This window comes from Ambystoma mexicanum, chromosome 10 (genome assembly GCF_040938575.1).
Source record: "Ambystoma mexicanum isolate Mex_15411 chromosome 10, UKY_AmexF1_1, whole genome shotgun sequence".
Lineage (NCBI taxonomy): Eukaryota > Metazoa > Chordata > Amphibia > Caudata > Ambystomatidae > Ambystoma > Ambystoma mexicanum.
The window spans coordinates 1,267,858,039-1,267,881,342 of record NC_090932.1 but is presented as its reverse complement, the minus strand read 5'-3'; the positions used below and the strand labels follow the sequence as shown (position 1 = coordinate 1,267,881,342).

Sequence of the window (23,304 nt, the reverse complement as noted above, 5' to 3'; positions counted from 1 at the left end):
CGTGTTCTCCACGAAGAATTGTCCCTAGTCCCATGGGGGCGAGGGGGTTCTCCCTCCCCATGAGATCCTCGCGCTGAGTACCACACAGCCCAGTGGGGACTATTAAGTAACAGCCTCACCACCATGGGTTCATGGGAAGGGGTTCCCCCTAGGGAAGACATCTGAAGATTCATCACAAATTGTTTGGCTTCTTCCTTTTCTTTAGAATAAGGCCTAGACTGCTAGGGGTGAGAGTCTTTTGAATAAACAGACCAGTCACACAAACTGCCACCTTGTCTGTCTCCCGATTCAGACTTACCACAACATGTATGTGGTTTATATGCACAGACTTGCTAGGAAGCAATGTAGCGCTGTGCTTAGGGGATAATCCAAGGGTGTGACAGATCGGGTTCAGGGGAAGAAGGGTTGGCTGGAGCGATTGGTGAGCTATCTGAAGAGTACCCTACACAAATTCTTCCCTTTATGCCAGGGTCGAGGAACTCTCCCTTACAGATCTCACACAAAGCTCTACTGAATTTAGCAACGTCGATAGTTGTTCAGCTTCTATATGTATAGCATACAACTTTCCTTCCCTCCATCTCAGGGATGTTGGACAAGAGGATTCCATTTTACAGGTCTCACACAAAGCTGCAATAGGCCACAGATTAGTGTCTTTGGCCTTAACAGCTCTTCTTCACTATATCTAGGGTTCAGGGACCATGGGCTGTTTCAAATGTGACAAATCTATCCCTGCTGCTACACCTCCATTTCCCTGCACTAAGATTTAGGATCCTAGAATATCAGTTTTGATCTAACATTTGTTTGATAACGTTTTAAACAGAACCACATGTTGCAGGCGAGTGTCGTACTAGGCTCTTGTTGAAACGGGTAGGCGAAGAGTAATTATTTATGGAATGTTTCATAATTAAATACTTCTAAGAACAGAGCTGGTATACTCCCCAAATATACGTCTGTTTGTCTGAATGTTGTGTCTAGTGCCACATCTTAGCTTAGTATTAATTTCATGTCTTTGGTACAACAGATGAAGGGAATTTGCATATGGCACTGGATTACTTATAACAATGTTGTCAGTTTAAATACAAACCAGGTCATAAGAAAATTCTAAAATGTTACAATTTCAACTTGTCCAGCATTTCCTGGACTCCCCTTATCCCGCCCCAAAAATGTGTAAAGGGAGCAGTACAAAGTTAATTACATTGACCTTTATAAAATATCTTATATCCGTGGATTCCTGCCACTTTGGATCAGGTTTCACGCTGATCAATCACCCTCTCCCATTTCTCAGTGATTGATAGTAAAAATATGAACTTGAATAGCAGTAAAAAAAAAAATAAAATAAATATTCCAGGCCCCTCCGTATCCCATTAATGAAAGTATCCCCATCCTGAAGTTTAAAAAGAATAATCTTATTTTGTTTTCCGATAATACACAGATATAACTTTGGGTAAACCCCATTTTAAATCCCTCACACAAAACCGTATAGGTGTATAAAGATTTATTTGGTTTAATATCCTTATAAATTCCCATCTTAACAATGTGCACCTTAATCATTTCATTTATTTTGTATTTATTTTTTGTTTTATTGGTTAAACATCAATTCAACTTTTAACATTACAGATATACTTAATCAAGATATTATACAGATAGAAAGGGGGGAATGGGGTGGAGACAGCATGAACAAAAAAAACTAAAATCATACATAAACTACCCAGAATGGAGCTTAAAATATAATACCTAATCATTATTATGAATCACGCTCAATCACGGTAGAATCAATGAAAGAGGAAACCGCAAACCGCATTTACAATGTGCACTGTTGATCCTGATAAACAATAATTCCACATATGATACACTGATCAAAAATGATCTTGAATAAACAAATAAAACACTCTCTCCTAACTGCTTCAAGGCTTCGCACATTAACAAATGCTTAGCCGTTTCTCTCAGTTTACCGTCTTTACAAAAATCTACAAAAACACAGCCTCTTCTTTAATCAAACCAAATCTTAACAATGTTTTGTTTGTCCGGATCAAGTTCAAATGGAATCTCAAGAAGGTAGAATGGACTACTCTGTTAGAATAGAACCTTAGATATGGGGCCAAAATACCTTGTTTTAGCCCAGTCTGCCATATACAAAGCCTTCTCGACTTTCTCTGGGTTACCAGTTAGATCTGTGGAAGAACAACCCACGTCTGCTAACATTAGGGGCAGTCTTTATTTCAGATAGAGCTCGGAGTCCACCAAGCTCACATGCTTCTCTGAAATGGAGCATCAGGGAATTAATTGATGGTTCGAACATCTTCCTGTCGAATAATAAATAGCACCAAAAGGCTATAGCCTTCAAAGAGATATTGCCCAGCTCATATCGAATAATTGAATGCGGAGTAGAGGATGGAAGAATAAGGACTCTACTTTACCTACTTGGAGGCCATGGTTTGGAGAAATCCATCAGTGCTGAATCCTAAAATTCAATCCCGTACAGAACTTTCGGGACAATTTTGCCCTAAAAAACAAACAAACAGGGCAATAAAGAGAACTCGACACATTTTGAATCCACCCTTTGTAGTTGAATCGCCAACTTAGTGGCCTTGGTGTACAGCCATGACTGAATAGAAGTTAGAGGGTCTGGAACGTATCATAAAGCCAAGATAAACAAGAGCCAATCCCTGCCACTACCCCCATTTCAACATACCAATTGAATGGAACCCTGCTGAGAGCTTGATATTTGCATTACCTTTGTTTTTGCGGGATTGATGGACAATGAATTGGCAGTAACAAAGGCAGAGAAGCCATTCAACACACACTGGAGAGCGATCAGGGTATTATCAAAGATTAGTCAGTCATCTGCATAACCCGTTCATAAAGGCCTTAGAACAGATACTTTTGGAGTTGCCAAAGCCTCAGACTAAGTATTGTTTTAGGTCTGCCATATACAACTTAGAGGCAGGGGGCTAAAGCACAGCCCTGCCTCACAGCTCTGAGTTCTTATTGGGCGTGAGAGTGCCTTGTTGATTTAGGCTAACTATTATAGTGGAGTGGCCAAAGAGAGCGACAATCTTAGGAGACCTGGAGGAATACCCACACTGCTGTAGCTTACGCCACAGCAACACCCAGTCCACTGAGTTAAAAGTGGCAGCAAGATCAATGGAGGCGAAATACACTGGGTTGCTCCCTTTTGACTGATACTGAATGCATTTAAGTACCATACCATTCAATTGGGTACTCACCCCCTTCCTGAATCCAGTTTTCCATTTGAATATTAAATTCTGTCTAGTAGCCCAGGACTCAGGCTGTTCCAACAGGAGACAGGAGATTAGTCTGCATCCAGAATTGCGATTGGTTAGCTCTCTCATCCCTCATATATAGGTATAATGTGGGCGCTACCCCAAGTAGGTGGAAACTGCTCAGATTTTATAATATCTGAGAATAGAGGATATCTGCCCAAAGTAACAGATTTATTTTAAAGAGTCTGTTCGAGAGCCCTTTCGGGCCAGGGGCCCGTGAATTGCCGTTTCTCCCAATTAAGTCAATTATTTTGGACTGAGCGAGGCCTATAACAAACTGAGGGCCATAAATATCTTCTCCACTTGTCCCAGTAGTGACCTGCTGTTGGGGCTAGGGATGTAACGGTATTACGGTATACCGTTTAAGATACCGTAAACCACTTAATTGAACAATAATAACCGTCACATTGTTTATACCGGTATACCGTTTATACCGTTAAGTGTGCTTTTCAATCTGATTGGGAAAGGCTGCAGCAAGCAAGTGCTGCACAGTCTTGGTCTTGCACTGTTGGATGTGCCATCTGCCAAGTAGTTTCAGTTGGAGCAGTTTTTAATGCCATTCCATAAACCACACGTGCCTGACACAAAATCAATATGTTAGCAATAGGAAGAATAGATACAGTGCCAAGAAGGAAAAGGGTTTACTTTGGGTTGGCGGCTTTGGGGTTTATATATTTATAATGGATAATGTTCTCTAAACATATGGCAATGGGGGATTTCCCTGGCTTTATTATTGAATTTACATATAATAAGTCACACTGCGAAATTCACACATCTCTATGGGTATTCCCTGCTGCCATACCAAAGGGTAACATGTCCGTGATTACTGAACAATTTTTGGCCCGCAAGTAAACTAAAGGCTGTAACATAAAGAGAGAGTGCATGTGTGTATGCGGACAAGCGTATACTACCATCAGCCTCCATTGATCTGTGGTATGTAGGTTATCAAGATGGCAACATGTTCATCTTCACCATTAGCCAGTGGGGGGAGCTAAAAGCCTAAATGACCACTTAAGAAAAGCTATTCAGTTTGCTTTGGCAGTCGCAGCAGGGTTCACCCCCCACACCCCTCCTCATCTTCACACGTTTGTTTGTGTTTGGTGGAAGCAAGGGGTGGCATTTCAGTGGAAAGTATGTTGAAAAGCCCAATTCTGGCCCTGGGTGCCTGGTTTTGTTTGTGATGATAAATCTGACAATGTATGACCTTTTAGAAAATATTTGTTAAGATTAGTTAACTCCACCTGCTATACTGCGATAACCATGATATACCGTCATTTGGCAAGAAGGTTATCGTACCGTCATAAAACTAATACCGTGACACCCCTAGTTGGGGCAGGGCATAGAGTGTTTCAAAGTGTTGTACGCAGGCCTCCTCTGTTACAGCATTCACAAGCCTGCCACCTTGAGTATTTCCCATAGCGTTGAACAGGGACCAGAAAGATTTTGAATTACTACGGACCAATGCCGCTAGCATTGTTTCACAGTGAAATTGTAGGAGACAGGCTCTCGACCGTAACCAGTTTTTGTATCCCCGATTTTCTTTCTTCATATTCACCTCTTTAGAGGGCTCAGACAAAAAAAAAAAAAAAAAAAATATGTTATTTTTAATCCGCCTGAGTAGGCGTCCAAGTATTCTTTTTCTATTGACCACCTCCATATTATGTGTGTGTGTGGAATGGGGAGAAGAGCGCAGCTTCCTGTTGCCATCCTTCGGGACGTTAGTGAAAATTACTCCTTCCACGAAGCACTCCAAATTTTAAACAGAATTTCGTCTGCATTTCGTATTTGGACATCCCTGCAGTTGCTTCGAGAAGTATTTCAATGACTATTGTTTGGATTTATAGCAGCACACAAAACCCTGAGGCATCTAGGCGCCAATTACAGTAGAAATTATGTTACAAGATGTAGTTGCAGGTAGGTTACATTTTCAGCACGAGGCTGAGGTCATAATCAATAGCATTTTCAGCACAAGGCTCAGTTCAAAATCAGTACTTGGGTTACATTTTCAGTGCGAGGCTGAAGCCATCAGTAGTTAAGTAACATTTTCTTTAGTTATCATATGCGGTTGTCCAGCATAGGCGGTTGCCCAGATTGTTCGGGATAACTGCCTTCTGTCCCAAATTTGTAGCAATGCTACCTTTAGCAATTTCCAATTACTCAAAGTAAGCTATCAGCAAAGAATGGTCACTCATCTCAGTTTGGTTTTTGCACTTCAAAACAAGAGCAATTGTCCATCAACCAATTCTCCACAAAAACAAATCTAAAATGGAAGAGAGGAACCCTTTTGACCAAGATGCTGATGGGGGAATATCCCCCTTGCCATCCCATTCAGAGGTTGGAGCCCCTTACCTGTAAAGCAATCTGCCCACACGCTTCCATTCTGTTTTTAAAACAATCCCCAACAGGTGTGGAGTCAGTCCACCCCAACCCCCCAATTCTGGGCCCTTGTTAGGGAGAAGTCTCAGAAATGTGCTATTCCCCTTCTACCTTAGAGACCCAGCTCTTTTGCTGGACTTTAGGACTTTTTAATTTCTAAGATGGAAACAGCGAGACCTTTTTCCCCACTCATGCATTTTTCTGTGATTTGGACTCTGTTTCTTTTGACTTTGGAGTCTGACAAACTCCATAGGAATCATCTTTGCATTGTGACACACAGCACCTTGAGTGCAGTGGCACAGGGAAGTCTTTTAGATATCCCAAAGGTTTAACTACCTTCTCTTGGTGAAACTACTGTTGCCAAGAGCAGTAAAGTGAAATTGACTTTACTTACATGTTGTAACTTTCTAAACTCAGCCCACACTATCTTACCATATGGTTATATAGGACAGCTACCCTTCTCTGCAATTGACAGCCAGTATGGAATGAATGGGAGAAACCTGCATAAAAGGCGAGACTTTTTGGCTTGGAAGGCAGAGTCAACCACTGGCTGAAGGAATTCAATGAAGAACTTGGAAAAGATGCCTTCTGCAACTCCTGGACCGTTGGTTTGCCCGGTGAAGCCCTGCTGCTGTGCTGAAGCTTCAAATTCATTTCGACTAGGGAAGCCTTGCAAGGAAGACTTCTGCCCTTGGTTTGGAGGGACCAATCAACCCCAAAGTGAACTCGTCTGGACATCCTCTCTGAGTTGGCTGTACTTCCACTGCTGCTGCTGGAACCAAAGGGCCTGGGAGAGGAACACCAGATCTAGTAAATTATTTTTAAGTCGGACCCCGAGAGCTAGGAAGATCCTCCGGACTTCCCTGAAACCAGACTGACCAAGCCCAAGCCACCTCAAGAGTGCTGGACCCCAGATGTGAGGAAATTCTGAGGTGGTATCAGAGAACCGTGGTGTTGCGATTTGCTATAGACCGTGAAGTGCCGCTGAATTGAAGTTTGCCCATTGCTGCCGCCGACCTTCCCATTGTGTTGCAGGAGTCCCCAGACGTCCTCCCTCTTGACCCCAAGACTGAGGCCCAGGAACAACAGGACCTGCAGATCGACACAGGAACAGAAGCCAGCCGATACCATTTCTTCTGACCAAAGTTACTGTAAACCTAAGAGGACTTAACTCTTATTGTGTAGCCTTACTTGTTCTCAGTTGAGACTGGTCTTGGTTGCAATTGCAGAGTTCCTTGCAGCTTTTCCCCCCCAACAAGCCTCCCAGCTTGCGGCCCTTCAAGTGAATCTTATTTCTACAAACTTTTCTAAAACATTGTTCATGACATTTACTTACCTGGAAAGAGGATCTTCAGCTCCCCTAGACTTTGTTCAAGTAATATTGACTGTCCTGGCTCCCTGAGAGAATATTCTACCTCCGACGTTGTGCTTTTGCCTTTCCCCCAGGAAAGGGTTAATTTACTTTGCATTGGAGGGTTTTAAAAGTACTACCAGTTTATGAATTAATTTGTTAACCTTTTATTCCCATATCTAATCCTTTACACTAAATTCAGTATTGCGCTAAATGTACTAGTAATCAATGTCCACAGTGCCCTAGCTATTTAAGCCATCTGAGGGTGTAGGCAGTGTGTGTGCCATCCCAATGGGTATCATCTGATTTAGAGAAACAGAGTGTGTTTTGAAGAGTACTTTAAGTGTTACATGTTTTGCTCCCTTCTGAAGAAGGCTTCTATAACAGACTGAAATAAATAATTGTTTTAAATCAAGAAACCTTGAGTGTAAGTGTTAATTTCAATAACTGTCACTGTGAAACTCTGTTACAACCCCACTGCTCACATTGACCCGTCGAGATGAGCCTGGCTACTCAGCCACATTACCAACCTTTGTAGTACAAACTTATACCAAAGGTTGAATTCCTAGTGCCAGGAGGTCAAGGTTGCTGTAGTCTTCCAAAGGATACTGCACACAATCTTGCCTAACAGCCCTCTTCCTGCTCCTTCCTGTGAGACTACGAACCTTGGTGTCATCTTCAACTCCACCCTCTCCTCCTCTCTTCACATCTCGGACGTCTCTAAGAAGGCAAACCATCAGCTACAACCCCTCAGAGGTATGCTTGCTTCCTTTTCCCCCCACTTTCCCCCAGAAGCCCACTGTCTCCATGGCTCTGGTCCTCTCTAGGCTGGACTATTGCAACAGCCTCTTCCTAAATATTCCTGCCTCTACTCTTCGACCTTTACAACTTATCCAGAGCAGGACTGCAAGATTTGTTCTTGGCCTCAAACCCAGGGATCGTATCTCTCCAGCTCAAAAATCTCTTTACTGGCTCCCGTGGCTGCAGGGATCCCGTTCAAGACCCCCTGCATCGCCCACAAGGCTTTCTGGGGCCTGGAACCGTTCTAACTCCAACTTTCTCTTGCAAAACATCTTCCTTCATGAGCTCTCCGCTCATCCACCTCAAACTCCAATTCTCTGAGGGTCAGATGCTTCTCCAAGCAGAGAGTTGGGGGCAGATTTATCTCCTTGGCTGGGGCCTCCCTCTGGAACAGCCTCCTTGCCTCTCTCAAACTTGAGCAGAAACACATCAGGTTCCGGAAGCAACTCAAGACCTTCCTTTTTGCTTACGCTTTCTCCCTTCCTCTCCCCTGCTGATGCACCACCTGCTCCGTGCACTGGTCACCCTCTGAACTCGGGGCCCAGGCTCCTGCATGTCCAGTTTCCCTCATACAACCACTGGGCTCCCAAGAACTTAAGGGTTTGTATCTGCAAACCTACAATCCCTTCTCTCTGCACTAATGAGCCACCCGCTGGCTGCACTTTTGAATTAACTGCACTTTCTCCCTTCCCCTGGCACTTCTCCCATTCCCTCTTCCCCTCACTTGCGCAACCTGAATGACACAAGGCCTAGTAAGATAGTTATTTTGTTCTCCCTTTGTTTTCCCTTCCCCCCCTCCCCCTGGTCTTGTAACGCCTAGAACACTTGTGCACAGGCATGTTATAAATATCATAAGCCAACAGTCGCTACAGGCTCAAGCTGATTTAATTAGGTGTTGCTCCATAAATGACAGGGGAGTAAAATTGGAGAATAACATTTTACCATGAGCGTCCATGTACTGTTATTTTGGGAGAAAATTGAGTTAGTCTATCTGTCCTTTAGTACCATAGGCCTTGCACAAGAACTAGTAATAGTTTGCTGTACTTCTGCAGAGAGGGGTCTTTGGAATCGTTCACATTTCTTTCAGTGTTTAGGTTCAAGGACCCTGGTCGATGGCAAGCAGACAAACACCTCTATTTCCAGTATTCTCACATGTGAAAGTTATGTACACGGATCAGTTTGCACATTTCATGATGTGTAAAGAAAAAGACTCACTGTTGCCTCAACACTTACCCATGGACTGGAATCCCCCAGACTTTTTCTTTTTCTTATTCTGTGCTCTCACCAACTCTCTCAAGTCGGGCTCCACATCGGAGGTGTAGTCTGGGGCTGGGAATGCTGGAAGCATTTTGCCTGTCATTTGCTGTCAGGAAGCAAAATACATTATCAAAGTTGTTTCTATTACACAGAGAGAAGCAATACACTGTAAACCTGAAAGACAGGACACCTTGCTCACATAACTCGTGCCATTGCAAACAGTGCAGGTGAGTGTACATCTGAACCAGTTTAGAACATCCGTTTGTGCAGTAGCATTTTTTGGGCATGTCTATGAGCAGAATTAATTAACATAACAAATAACCTTAGACCTAAATAAGATACTCAAATAATATGGCAAAGTACTACTTTATTATCATCTCAATAAAGTAGGGAAATCTGGCAACAACTAATTGTAGACCACACACACTCAGTTACATTTCAGGTACACAAAGGCTTTATACTTTGATGTACGTCAGCTATGACATCATCCTACGTTGCAAATAGTAACCCATCGAATGGAAGGATTAGTTAGGGGAACACATCTACGTATAGTCCCTATGAGCATTAGTAACAGGTTTCGAAACATGAGCATTCACAGAAGTTTAAGAATTATGGTCGAGCTGTTCTTATAAGCCATAAGTATATGAAGCTCCAGCGTTCATCGTCTTCATTGCACTCAATGGAGGTTAAAAAGAGATAGTAGATTGAAGTGTGGCTGTAAGCACGACGAGAAGGAGAAAGTATGGGGTAATACGATATATTTATTGTATATGTATATTACAATATAGGTTATCATAAAGGGAGAAATAAGTCTGTATTGAGCTCCGCCAACAGATCAACCTTTGAATCTCCTTCAAATCTCATCTGTTTACGCACGAGCATGTCTGCATTCCACGCTCGTGCTCCTCTGACGACTGACTCACTATGTGCAAGTGTTAGCAATAGTACACATCTCCCCTTCTTTAACCTATTTTTGACAAAATAAACTTAACTCCTACTGTACAGTATTTACATATGGTCAATGTTCCCACACAATCTTTCATGACGCGAGAATCAGAGGACTCTTCCTCTCCTTGACGTGCGTAAAAAATCTGTTTTAGATTTTGGCAAGGACATTTCTGACAGATTCTTCTTACTGACTGTAACCATACCACGCTTCTCAACATCATCCAAACCCTTATGATCGACTCCCTCCTACATTTTCATAGCCACCAGTTACTGGTACATTCACATTGGGTGTTTTTACAACATGTATTCTCTCCAAATTCCAAACTCTTCCATCCTCCACTCTCACTGCGTGCTTGAACACCACCAACAGGCTTTGACCACTTACACGGACCATTCCTTAGAACGGGTGGAAGTTTGACCCTTACTAATCCACCAACCATTAGAGGCGTCTCTTTTAAAACATTCTCTGTGAACCCGTCATGGGCCCTCTTATTTTTCAATTGCATCGCCCTGATATTCTCACACGCATCCCCAAAATCTTTCTTCACTACAGTCATTCTTTTCATCCATGATAGAGTCAACTTAGTGTTAGCTTTCCGAACCCTACTCATTTCAAATGGCGACAGACCTGTCGTGCAATGTGCTGTGAAACGGTGTGCATTGATCTTTTGTCTGACTGCTTCTTCCCATCTCACCCCATTGGCCCAAGACCATTGCAGAGCATCTTTAAGTACCCTGTTGAAACGCTCAATCACTCTGTTAGTTTGCGGGTGATATATGGCACTTCTTTTATGTATAATGGAATTTTCTGCACAGAACTTCTGCATCTCCTTAGAACGGAATTGGACACCATTGTCCGTTAAATATACTTTTGGGCAAACCTTCCCTTCCACAAACTTCTGTTAGAAATTCAACCACCATTTTTGCAGTCATGCATGGTTTAATCATGACCTCTACCCACCTAGTCAAAAGATCAATGATTACTAAACAATGTTGTCTGCCCTCACTGTAAATCGGACCTAGTATATCCATACCAATATCATCCCAAATGTTATCTGGAATGTTTGTGACTACCATAGGATACTTCTCATTCACACATCCCCTATCACTCTCTTTGCAAAGGATACAGTCTCCTATAACTCTCTCTATTTGCAGATCATATCCCGGCCACCAGAATTCATCACGTATTCTTTGCTTCATCTTCACTATGCCCTGGTGCCCCTCATGGCCTAGGGCAACAATTCTTTGGCGCAGACTCGTGGGTGGAATAATTCTATCACTTCTCATAATCCTGTTATTCTCCACCTTGATTTCATTTGCAAATTTCCAATATTCTGACAGCCCATTTTCCTCATAATTGGCCTTCCACTCAGGATGATCCGCTTTAAATCCATGAACATTTTGTCCGACTCCTCTGCTTCTTCCCATTCTTTCTCTGATATGGAGAAATCTTCAATGTTCAACACAAACTCAAGACTCCATTCCCTCATCATCGTCCACTTCAGAGACATTGGTAAGCCTTGAAAGACAGTCGGCAGCACGATTTCTTGTGCCCGGCACATACTTCACCACACAATTATATTCTTGCAGGAGTATGACCCATCTTTTAATGCGATTTGAAACATTATCCAAACCTTTGCTCATTATGACATGGACTAGGGGTTTGTGATCCGTGCGGAACTCCACTTTCACACCCCAGATAAAGTTCCAAAACTTCTCTGCAGCCCATTTAATGTCCAATGTTTCTTTTTCAATAGCTGCATATGATTTTTCTGCTCCTTTTAATAATCTAGATACAAATGCGATCAACCTCTCCTTGCCATCAATCTCCTGTGGGACAACCGTTCCCAGACCCACATTACTGGCATCTGTCGTGATAATTGTTTTCTCGCCACTCTTGAAGTTCCCCAAGGACGGTGCTTTATTCAATTGTCGTTTTATCCACACAAATTCCTCCTCACATTCCGTGTCCCATGTAAATGTTTTCCTTTTCAGTAGTTCTCGAAGTAGAATGGTGTGCATTGCAAAATCACGCATGAATTTCGAGTAGTACTCAGCCATGCCAATGAAGGTACGTACTTCCTCTTTAGATTTGGGCCTAGGCATATTCTCAATCGCATCTAATAGTTGCTTCTTAGGTCGCACACCTTCGGTAGATCTAGTATGTCCCAAGTATTCAATTTCACGACAATTCATCTTGCATTTTCCTTTACTTAAAGTCATGCCAGCATCATATAGTTTCTTGCACACATGTCGTAGCCATTCATCATGTGTTCTTTGGTCTACAACATGTACCAGAATGTCATCTTGGAAACAGATAACCCCATGATCTCCTTCAAATAACATATGCATCATCTTCTGAAAGACAGATGCTGCAGATATGAGTCCATAAGGTAACCTTTTGTATTGGTATAATCCATCTGACGTAATAAATGCTGTCATACACCTAGATTGTACACCTAGATTGTAGTGTAACTTGACCTGGTGATAAGCCCAAGAGAAATCAAGAGTGGAGAAATGTGTCGACGGACCAATTGTGGAGATTATCTCCTGAAAGTTGGGGAGTGGATGTCTGTCTCAGATTACACATTTATTTAACTGCCGCATGTCAACACAAATCCGTAATTTCCCAGATTTCTTCCTTAGGACAACCAAAGGGGACACCCATTCAATCGCATAAATGCTCTCAATGATGCCCTGTTCCTCTAGGTTCTTCATCTCCTCCTTCACTTCCTCTCCCATGGAAAGAGGGATGTTGCGCAGTTTTTGTACCACAGGAGTGTATCCAGGCTTCATTTTGATGTTATGTGTAAAATCCTCGCAGACATCCGATTTCTTCCTTGAAAACACCCTTCATCACTTCCTCAAAGTTCTTTGTGTCCTTCATACATTTTCTTATTACTTCACTCTCGATGTTCATCACTGATTCATCGGCGCTGGCATCTAGTTTAACCCTCAGCTTACTCTGAGGAGTCCAACTCAACAAGGGAATTATTCCTGCTCTTGTGATGTAGATTTTTCCGTTTGCCTTTCTATCTTTGAATTTAAGTGCACCCCAAAACCAACCAATGACATCTATTTTGACTCCACCATAAGCCCTAGGCCTAGTGTCCGGCTCATGTAAATATTCTTGTTTTTCTCTGTCCCACATATCTTGTGGTATAAGGGTGTATTTGGCATCAGAGTCAATCATCATGCGCATATTCACTCCATCTACACATATAGTAGCTCTTGGGCTTTCTATCTCTTCTTCATATTCTTCATCAGATACGACAAATACACATTCGTCTTCATCACCGTCACTGTGGTTGTCATTACCGATCCAATTCATGGAGGTATTTTGTGCTTTGCAACATCTGGCATAATGGCCTTTGCCTTTACATTTATCACATATAATCTTCAAAGCCGGGCACTCAGGACTGTCTGCCCAATGATCTGTACTGTCACATCTAAAACACCTGCCAGTATTCCTTCTTCTCGGACTGTTCCTTTGTCTGCGTGGACTCATCTTCCTCGCATACATCTAAGATGTTGTCTTTCCCCTCCTGTCCTCATTCCACACTGGTCTGCAACCTTTATCTGATTTTTTCTTGCCGCCTGACATAAGAGGTGGATCTTCTTCGGCCCAAAGCTTTTCTCTCACCTTGCTGCTTCTGCACTCCAACATGAATTGGTCACAAAGTCTCATCTAATTGAGCATTAAATTTGCAAGTCCAGGCCAATTTTCTCAAATTAGTAATGTATTGCTCAACACTCTCTCCTTCTTCCTGAACTCTTTTCCCAAACATATAACGTTCAAGAATAGTGCTAATAATCTTTTCATAATGCTTACTCATCTTTTTTACTGAACGTTCATATTCATTGAAATTTTCACTTTCTTCAGGAGACAGCTCCAGTAAGTCTTCAAATTTTTCCTGCCCAAAAGGACCAAGGCAATGCAAAAAAAGCGACTTCCTCTTCTCCACACTACAATTTTGACCACACACCACACCTGAGTAATGTTCAAAAGCTTTAATCCATCTCTTCCATGGAACGGCAGGTTCCCCGATATCTGACAGGAAGAACATAGGAGGTGCAACACCACTGAAAGACATGGTGTGCAGGTTGCCTCAAACTTTATTACTATATAATATTTATACAATCACTTTGCAGATGAGGAAAGTTAGGAACTGCTTCACTGGTTAAGAGTTATGTTGTTCCTTGGAACTGTAGAGACGTGGCAATTAGCAGTATTCTTCTGTTTTCATGGGTCACGAGGTTGCCTTCAACTTTATTGCTGTATAATATTTATACATTCACTTGCAGATGTGGAAAGTTAGGAACTGCTTCACTGGTTAAGAGTTATGTTGTTCCTTAGAATTGTAGTGACGTGACAATTAGCAGTAATCTTTTTTCATGCGTCACGAGTTCATTTGCATTAACATAGACCTTGTTGCACACCTTGCAATATAGCACTTAAAATGTAACATCCGAATTGCAGCCGTTATGTGTGTTTTGCATAACGTGTACACTTTCCTTTATATTTCATTGGGAGCGCATACTGCATGATACTGGTGAATCCTGTAACATTTACATGTAACTCGCTGTGTTTCCAATCGCAGTGCTCCTCTATACCGTGTAGGTTGGTATAAGTGAGCAGCTGCGATAGGCGGTTGGCAGAGGGGCGGGTTTAGTATGCGGAAGGAAACCTATCTGCACTCACTGCGTAGCGGGAGCAGAAAAGTCGGGTTGTTGCTGCTTCTGCGTTCAGGCAAACAGAGCGGCCCACAGCATGCAGGGCACCTCACGGATATCCGACGGAGATTCAAACTGTCTAGCCGCTGCCACGTTTATATAAATGGAGCGGCCGCAGCAGGGAAACCTTGACAGCAGGACGTGCGGAATCAGACGGGAGGTGGCAGAGCTCGAATCTTCGTCGCCACTTGAAGTGTGGCTGCAAGCACGACGAGAAGGAGAAAGTATGGGGTAATAAGATATATTTATTGTATATGTATATTACAATATAGGTTATCATAAAGGGAGAAATAAGTACTTTTGTATTGATCTCTGCCAACAGATCTACCTTCGAATCTCCTTCAAATCTCATCTGTTTACGCACGAGCATGTCTTCTGCATTCCACGCTCGTGCTCCTCTGACGATTGGCTCACTATGTGCAAGTGTTAGCAATACTACACAGGATTGGTTAGGGGAACATATCTACGTATAGTCCCTATGAGCATTAGTAACAGGTTTCTGAGCATTCATGGAAGCTTAAGAATTATGGTCAAGCTGTTCTTATAAGCCATAAGTATATGAAGCTCCAGCATTCATCGTCTTCATTGCACTCAATGGAGGATAAAAAGAGATTGTATCTTGCAAAATCTGCAAGATATACTGAGTGTATGGAAATGGCCAGGCACGTGCTAACTAAATGCGCCTAAAATGGGCCACATATACATGACCATCCTGGGTAACCTTACGCATGACTACAATTCTATAAAAACTGTTGGGTTCTGGACCCATTGCCTGAACACAGAATGTGAAGCAATTCATATTGCATTATACAAAGTCTGGTGTATAGTAAAGAATCAACTAGGTGATATTCATTGAAGGTCCTGTTGGCCATGCGGGTAGGATACCGCTACCAGGCAGTAAAAGGTAGTGTTCCATCTTTAACCATATTATGGCATGTACGATGTAGTGCCTCTAAACACCAAGTAAGGATTAATTGAACCGAAAGTGATCAAGTGATCAAGTGATATTAGTTTTATAAATATGTACTTGTGTACTAATTTCTATGGGGTCTTTTTGACATTGACATTTTAGCATGACATTTTAATAATGTCGATTTTTTTTGTGTTTAGGATTTTGTGATGGTTACATGTTGACTGTATGATTGACTAGTCCTTTTCATGAAATTGTGTATTTATTGATTTTGTAAAAGTTCTTTCGAACTAAATACAAAAAAATAAAATTATTAACCTTATTGGCTACCCCACATCTGGTATAATACAGATTATTGCAACATAACAGCAGCGGATTGGCTTCTGCAATAATGTATACTCACCATTGCACAGGCCTTTAGATTGGTTGGCATTCTCTCCCAACCTTGAACACTCTGCTCACTAGCAGCGTGTAAACAAATTGAAACCCAGGTGCAGAAAACGCTGTCAGACTACTGACCAATTGCCCAATTAGTCGACCATCTCTCATCTGCCGAGCCTTCATCCAAGGCTTCTCATTTGTACTGGACCTTGCTGAATGTTCCCTTTTCTGGAACTTAAGGGCAGTTAAGGTACATCATCATCATCGACAGAAGCTCATGAATAGGCCTGGTTTTCTGGTCTTACACCACATGTAAAGACACCACGATTTTATCCATTTCGCCTTTTATTTAGGGCCATTTGATTCAATTTTCATGGGTATCATTACCCTCTTTGACCTCTGGATACTTGGTTGTTCCGTCTCACATATGCTTTTCTACATTTTTATCGTCAATACTTACAAATGTTCGCTCATTTACTTAATCTAAGAGAAATATGTCCTGTTTACATTGCTTTCTTAGTAGACTCCCGTTGTACCCTTCAATAGCTTCTCACTGTTGCATCATCGATCTCTGGCCAACAGCTATTCTTCGTTCATACACTTGTATTTCCAGCCTCTGTCAGCTCTGCAGCCCTGGTTTCTCTCCTTCAAGCCTTGGTTACTTTTATTCGGAGCCGGCATCCATCTTTTCAATGTGCCTGCTTCACCCATGTTATATTTTTTACTGCAGCAAACTTTTTTTGCATACATTCCCTATTCATCTGGTTACTTTTCTTCTTTGTATATATGGTTTCTTGTCGTATATATATGCTTACTCTTGCTTCTTCAGTTATCTCTTAGTTCTTTAAGTATTCTTATATCGTTTCAGTGTGTCATTGTATCCTCTTCTTATTACATCTCTTTATGATTTATCACACTACAAAGAAGAGAAGACCTATCCATATCTAAAAGAAGGATACTATACGGAACAACAAGAAGGAGGAAATAACAGGCAGAAAAGGTCTGTTACTTTCCCAGCCACCTCAGGCTCTTCGAATGACAATAACTAGTTTGCCCCAAAACTCAAGAGGTCCTTTTTTAGGCGCACCAGCGCAACAATTTTTTCAACAAGGAGGGCAAAGGGGCCGCAACAAAAGACAGACACAGCCCTCAGGGCAGAGGATGAGAAAACAAGAATGGTATTCCAACCAGTAAGTGACTAAACCATACATATATTCAATCTTTCATCACATATGCTAAACAGCAGGGAGGCACAACTTCTAAATAAAGGACTTTCTTTTGTACTGGCAACAAAGGCTAAAGCCTTTGAAATCGAAGTAGAACTAAAATATAGAAATATTCTTTTGATGTGTATATACCAAAACATCAAAGTGAAGGAGACAACATGGATTCACCAAACAAAGAGAATAACCTTACAGGCTTTAAACCCAAATCATCCTTTGATCCACTGCCAGATACCATTCCAGTAGAAAGGATAGCCCTCACAACACTTAGCACGAATCGCAATCTCACCATAAAACCGGTGGCCAAAGGTTGTGGGATTGTCACCCAAGATACATGTGATTATGACTGAGTTTTTACGGCTACTCTCTGACATTGAAGCTTATCAAGAACTAGACATCAATCCCACTAATAGACGTAAAGAAAAAAGGGATCTTACTGCACATGTAGAAGCTGGGGGATGGATCTGCACCGAAGAGAGGATTTATCTCAACAAAAACAATCCCATGACACCAGCATTCTACATACACCCTAAAGTACATAAAGATCCAAGGAAACCACCGGGACGTCAGATAGTATCGGCCTGTGACTAACTCCTGGATCCTCTATCTCTGTACACCGATTTCTTTTTTAAAACCATGTGTGACTCAGGCGGCCTTATTTATAAAAGACACCACGCAGACCCTCAATTTACTAGAGACCATCAAGGTAGGAGAATCATGTATCCTAGTGACAATGGATGCAGAAGCATATATACATCCAATCCTCAAACAGAATGCCTGGAAGTACTACACAGTGCCTTAGAGAAAAGGCAAGATAGAAATTCAGTCCCCACAGCGTTCATTCTGGAATGCATCAGACTTGCTATGACAGAACATTTCTTCTTATTTAAGAACACATTTTTCAAACAAACAAATAAAGGGCGTCAGCATGGGGGCAACTTTAGCTCCAAATATTGCCAACTTGTTCATGGATGATTATGAAACAAAATATATCTATTTGATATGAATCCACACTAACCATGGATCCAAACCTGGTGCCAGTATAATAACGATGTCCTTTTGATTTGGACAAGCACAGAAGGCCAACTGATGACATTCTTCGAGCGGCTTAACCAACGTGACAGCAGCATCAAATTCACCAACATATGGGACAACGCTTTAAACTTTCTGGACTGCCACATATATAAATCTGGACAGCTCTGAAAAAAGAATTGTTCGCAAAACCACGAACCGGAATAGTCTTCTACATTTTGACAGTTACCATCTGGCAGGCCTAAAACGAAATCTTGCATATGGACAATTTCTCTGCATCCGGAGAAACTGTACGGAACAAGAAACATTTACCAAACATGCAGAAGGATTACAACAATGGTTATTCCAAAGAGGGAAACTTACTCGGAAAAGAACAGCAAACACTTGCCTTCCAGTCAGACCAAAAGATCCCTTGCAAAGGTCCCTTGCATCAAAGAGGCCTGGGTTACCCCGCTTCTAAAAATAAAAAAAAAACAAATCTAGATCCGACCATTTCGACTAATTATTGCCCCATAACCACGGTCCCATTCCTACTCAAAATCATTGACAAACTAGCTTACAACCAAATCCAAACTCAACTGGAATCGCATCAGCTCCTCGGCAATCAGGTTTTAGGCCGAACCATATTACAGAAACAGCACTTCTGGACCTTAAAATCCAGATGGATGCCATTAGAGATTCTGGGAAACTCTGCATACTCCTACTGTTAGACCTCTCTGCAGCATTTGATCTGGTGGACCATGACAAACTATTCACCTCTCTCGCTCGGGATTTCAATTTCTCCAGTGAAGCTACTGCATGGGTGAAATCCTTCTTAACTGATCGCACCTCCAGAGTGTCTATAGGCAAAGAAGCGGCCAACCCTATCCCAGTTCCCATAGGAGTGCCCCAAGGATCCTGTCTCTCCCCCACTCTGTACAACGCTTACACCAAACTCCTCTTCTCAGCTTTAGACGATATGGGTGTCATCTACACCAATTTTGCGGATGACACCCAGATCCTCTATGACCAGGATACCGCAACCATAAACAAAATATGCATCCTCATCCAAAACTGGATGGCACTAAACAGCCTCTGTCTCAATGATGAGAAGACAGAAGTCCTCATTGTAGGATCCGCAGCCAAAATAGCGTCTCTCCACCCAGACTACGCAGCTATTAATATCGATGGCACCACTATTCCAGTGCTGAAGCAAGTGAAAACATTAGAAGTCTACCTCGACGCCAGCCTTACTATGACTAAACATATTAACGCGCTCGCTTCATCCACAGCCTACACCTCTAAACTCATTGCTCTCTCGACGACAATTCCTGACCCCAGAAAACTGCCTCACCTTAGCCAGAGCCCTAGTATTATCGAAATTGGATTACTGCAATATATTACTACTAGGCACATCCAATACCAACCTTTCCAAAATGCAACTTCTGCAAAACAAAGTCCTAAGAGCAGCCTCAGGATTAAAATAAATAAATCTAAAAAAAAAATTAAATCGGACCACATTTCCAAGACAAGGAAGGACGCTCACTGGCTCCCAGTCAAAGCAAGAATTATCTTTAAAACATTATGCATTGCACACAAATGTCTGACCAAAAAAGGCCCAATTTACCTTAACACCACCCTACACCTAAAAGAATACACTCGATCACTAAGATCCAATGACAACCTCATATTGGCACCCACTCGCTACAAAACTACCAGAGCAGGGGGCAGCAGTTTCCCTGTTCTAGCCCCTAAACACTGGAACAACCTCCCCATTAATATCAAAAAAGAATCCTCCTTCCCTGGGTACAAGAAATTTCTAAAAACCTGGTTATTTAACCAATATTAGCACCAAGGGACATGCCACCGTCAATGCAATATACCAGTAAAAACTGTAAATATTGACTATCTTGTTGTACTATCTCCCCAGCTGTGCTCAAATTTGTACTCTGTAACAATGTATGACTAATTCCTAAGCTGTCTTGTAACCAGGCCGTGATACCCGAGGGTCTGGGCGTGTAACAAATCATAAAAATAAATAAAGATTGGTCTGTGTAACCACATATAGCCCTATCAGCAACATCTTGAAGCATACTATCAATAAACACTGGCACGTTGTCAAACAACTGAGTATTTGCTTTTTGGAGAAAAAAAAGATATATCTATATATCAAAAACATAAGAGAACATTTGATACACACTTCCAGAGAAACAAAGCAACAACCCACCATAAGAACCTGGCGTCTTCCTCCTGGTAAGGGACACCACAAATTTGGAAAATGCGTTCACAGAGAAGAAACCGACTTTCGACTACGGGAATGTACACTGGGACCTAAATGAACATACCAACTGTAACAGCAAAATTGTCATCTATGTCATGAATGCCCCTGCGATTTGATCTACGTGGGGAAAAGACACAAACAAAGGATCTCTGAACACTGCTCATGTATTAGACATCTGGTTGCGGATAAACCGCTTGTCGATCACTACAAACAATTTAAACACACGGATGATGATTTAAAATGGTTTGTGATACAAACGATCAGCACAAACATCAGAGGAGGCAACCGTGAAAGAAGACAGAACTCGAACAGCAGTGGATATACAAACTGGACAGTGTTCAGCATGGTCTGAATGTAGCAATTGAATGGAATGGCCTCCTCAATTGATAATTTGAGACATTCCATACACGAGAAGAGAGCGATACAAACTATATGGGCACCATGCACATCTAGGCACCCCATGTCATTACAATGAGCACAATATGGGATAGTGTCGCTAATATATATACATATATGTGAACCTTAGCTATATCTGCTCAGAATGTCAAGTGTTACCAAAATTAGGAAAAGTATGTACACACAGGCACATGTATCCAAGCCATGTTTAATCAGAATAAGATCGATTGCCCTATGATAATTCCTCATCCAAGAATCACAAAATATCTATTTCATGATCCCAATTCTGTGCCTAAAATCAAACACAAATGTACAGTAATAAAAGCAACATGGCCTTATTCCACTTGGTGACCTACATCTATTTCAGGATTGCTAGCATCCACTACAAGCGCAATAAGTAGGAACGACGGCATTGATCCGCATTAATCAACATATCTCACAAACCCTGTTGCCCGGGTATGGTACACCTTTACACACTCGTCACATCTACTCATACAAGACACGGTTCAGGGGTACATGTACGCGGGGTCTCGGTTCACATCAGGTCAACTCCCATACACTAAATGAAAATCCTCCACATGATGCAAATACATATTCTGATATATTTAGATAATTCCGCTATCCACTGGGTATTGCTTATTAACTCACGGCCCAGTTCGAACTTTGGTGCATTTACAATGACCTGCCCCCCCCCCTCTAAGATGGCCACCAGATGTTACACTGATTTCACAGCATGCGTGACTAGTCGCCATTGCGACGGACACAGCATCGTTTTACAATTATCCCCATTGCACTCGGCGGTCTCCCTCGAGACACGGAGCGGCAAAGGAGAACTTCGACACTTAGAGTACCCAGGTAAGACGGTGGGCATCAGCCAGCCCCTTTTTATGCAGCGATCGCATATTTATACTGCATCTTTGGATGTCGTCACACAGGGATGGTCTATGCGCCAATCCCGCGTTACACACAACACACCTTACTAAAACTGAATTCAGTCCAACATGACTACACAGTGCAAATTCAGGGACCAAAGAAGACCCTGCTGCTGAAACGTCATCCACCCCCGTCTCCCCCCACCCCCGATTTAGCAGATTACAAAATTGGAGTAAGGCTCTTTTTACATTACTCTCGAGAGATTGGGAATGTAGAGACAACTCTATTATTAGTAATATGTATATAGAAAAATATATATAACCAGCCTACACTTAGTGAATTCATGCAGCAGTGAAGGTTTTTCCCTTCACATGTGGAACTAAGACACCTAAAGGCTTACCATACGCAGTCCAAATTGAAGGACAACGTGGCCACAGTCCAACGCGTGGCTTTTGGCGATATGCCGTGCAACAATATTTTAGCAAGGTAAGTTGCCCTCCTGGGGACACTTTCTTAGCTTTTTATTAAGTTCTGTATACATGTTTTACCCCGGACAAACACAATTAGTATTGTTTATTTGTTTTATGTTATAGAGTCACATCACAGGAAAGGCTGTGAAGAGCCCGGATCACAATTCCCGGTCCTGATCAAGGCTGTTGCTATAAAAAGCTTATGAACTGCTTTAGGCTGAAAAACAGACATGTTAATTGTTTATGAATATTTGTGTCCGCCACTTACACCGGATACCAAATATCTTATGGTTAATTCAACATTAATGTTAAACCCTATACAATACACAAGGGGTTGTATATTGTAGTCCCCAGACAGTCTAAAAGGTATGTTAACTTGTATGTAGTGTTGTATATGTTTCTGCGTTGGGAATGTATTGGGCTCACTTACTTACCTACAGCGACGACTTTGCCTATATGTAGTGCACAGTAATATTTGTTTGATAAAAAGAGTGTTCCAATTGTGTGCGTTTTGTACAACCAGGATCGCCCTGATCAAGTCTATATACATCACTTTGCACCTGTCATATTTTCGTTACAGCGCCTCGATATTCAGTGGTGGTTGCAAATCCCCTGCTACCACTTCAGTTCGAGGGTATTCTGTATGGTTGTCTGAGAGCAGTCTCTCTCATACATGCGGTATTGGGATATCAGATGTCATGCACAGTGTCTTCTTGTTATTCATCCAATAGGTCAGAGGTGAGGGGGTGGGGTCCATCAGTGATGTGCACATCTGCTCCTCTACATTCCCCCCTTTGGTCCAATCTTTGACCACTTTCTCTTCCTCAATTCTCTCCATTCTTCTTCCACAGAATGACTTCTTTGGGATCCATATCTTAGTCACCCCCCTCAGATCACCTGCATTTTTGATGTGTTCATCCATGTTCAAGGTCGTATGGCAGCATTCTCCAGTTGTTTGACAGAACACCAAACGCCCTACATAGATATGATCCTTAGGGTAATAGAAAG

At 42.1% G+C, this 23,304-nt stretch overlaps 1 protein-coding gene across 1 annotated transcript in view; it reads right to left on the bottom strand.

The window, feature by feature from the left end:
• Window positions 1–23,304, bottom strand: part of DDX54 (DEAD-box helicase 54) — a 560,256-nt gene that overhangs the window by 449,188 nt on the left and 87,764 nt on the right. The window contains exon 2 of the mRNA XM_069619243.1: window positions 9,046–9,175. Within this exon, the coding sequence (XP_069475344.1) occupies window positions 9,046–9,175 (130 nt within the window). The remainder of the gene's footprint in view (window positions 1–9,045; window positions 9,176–23,304) is intronic.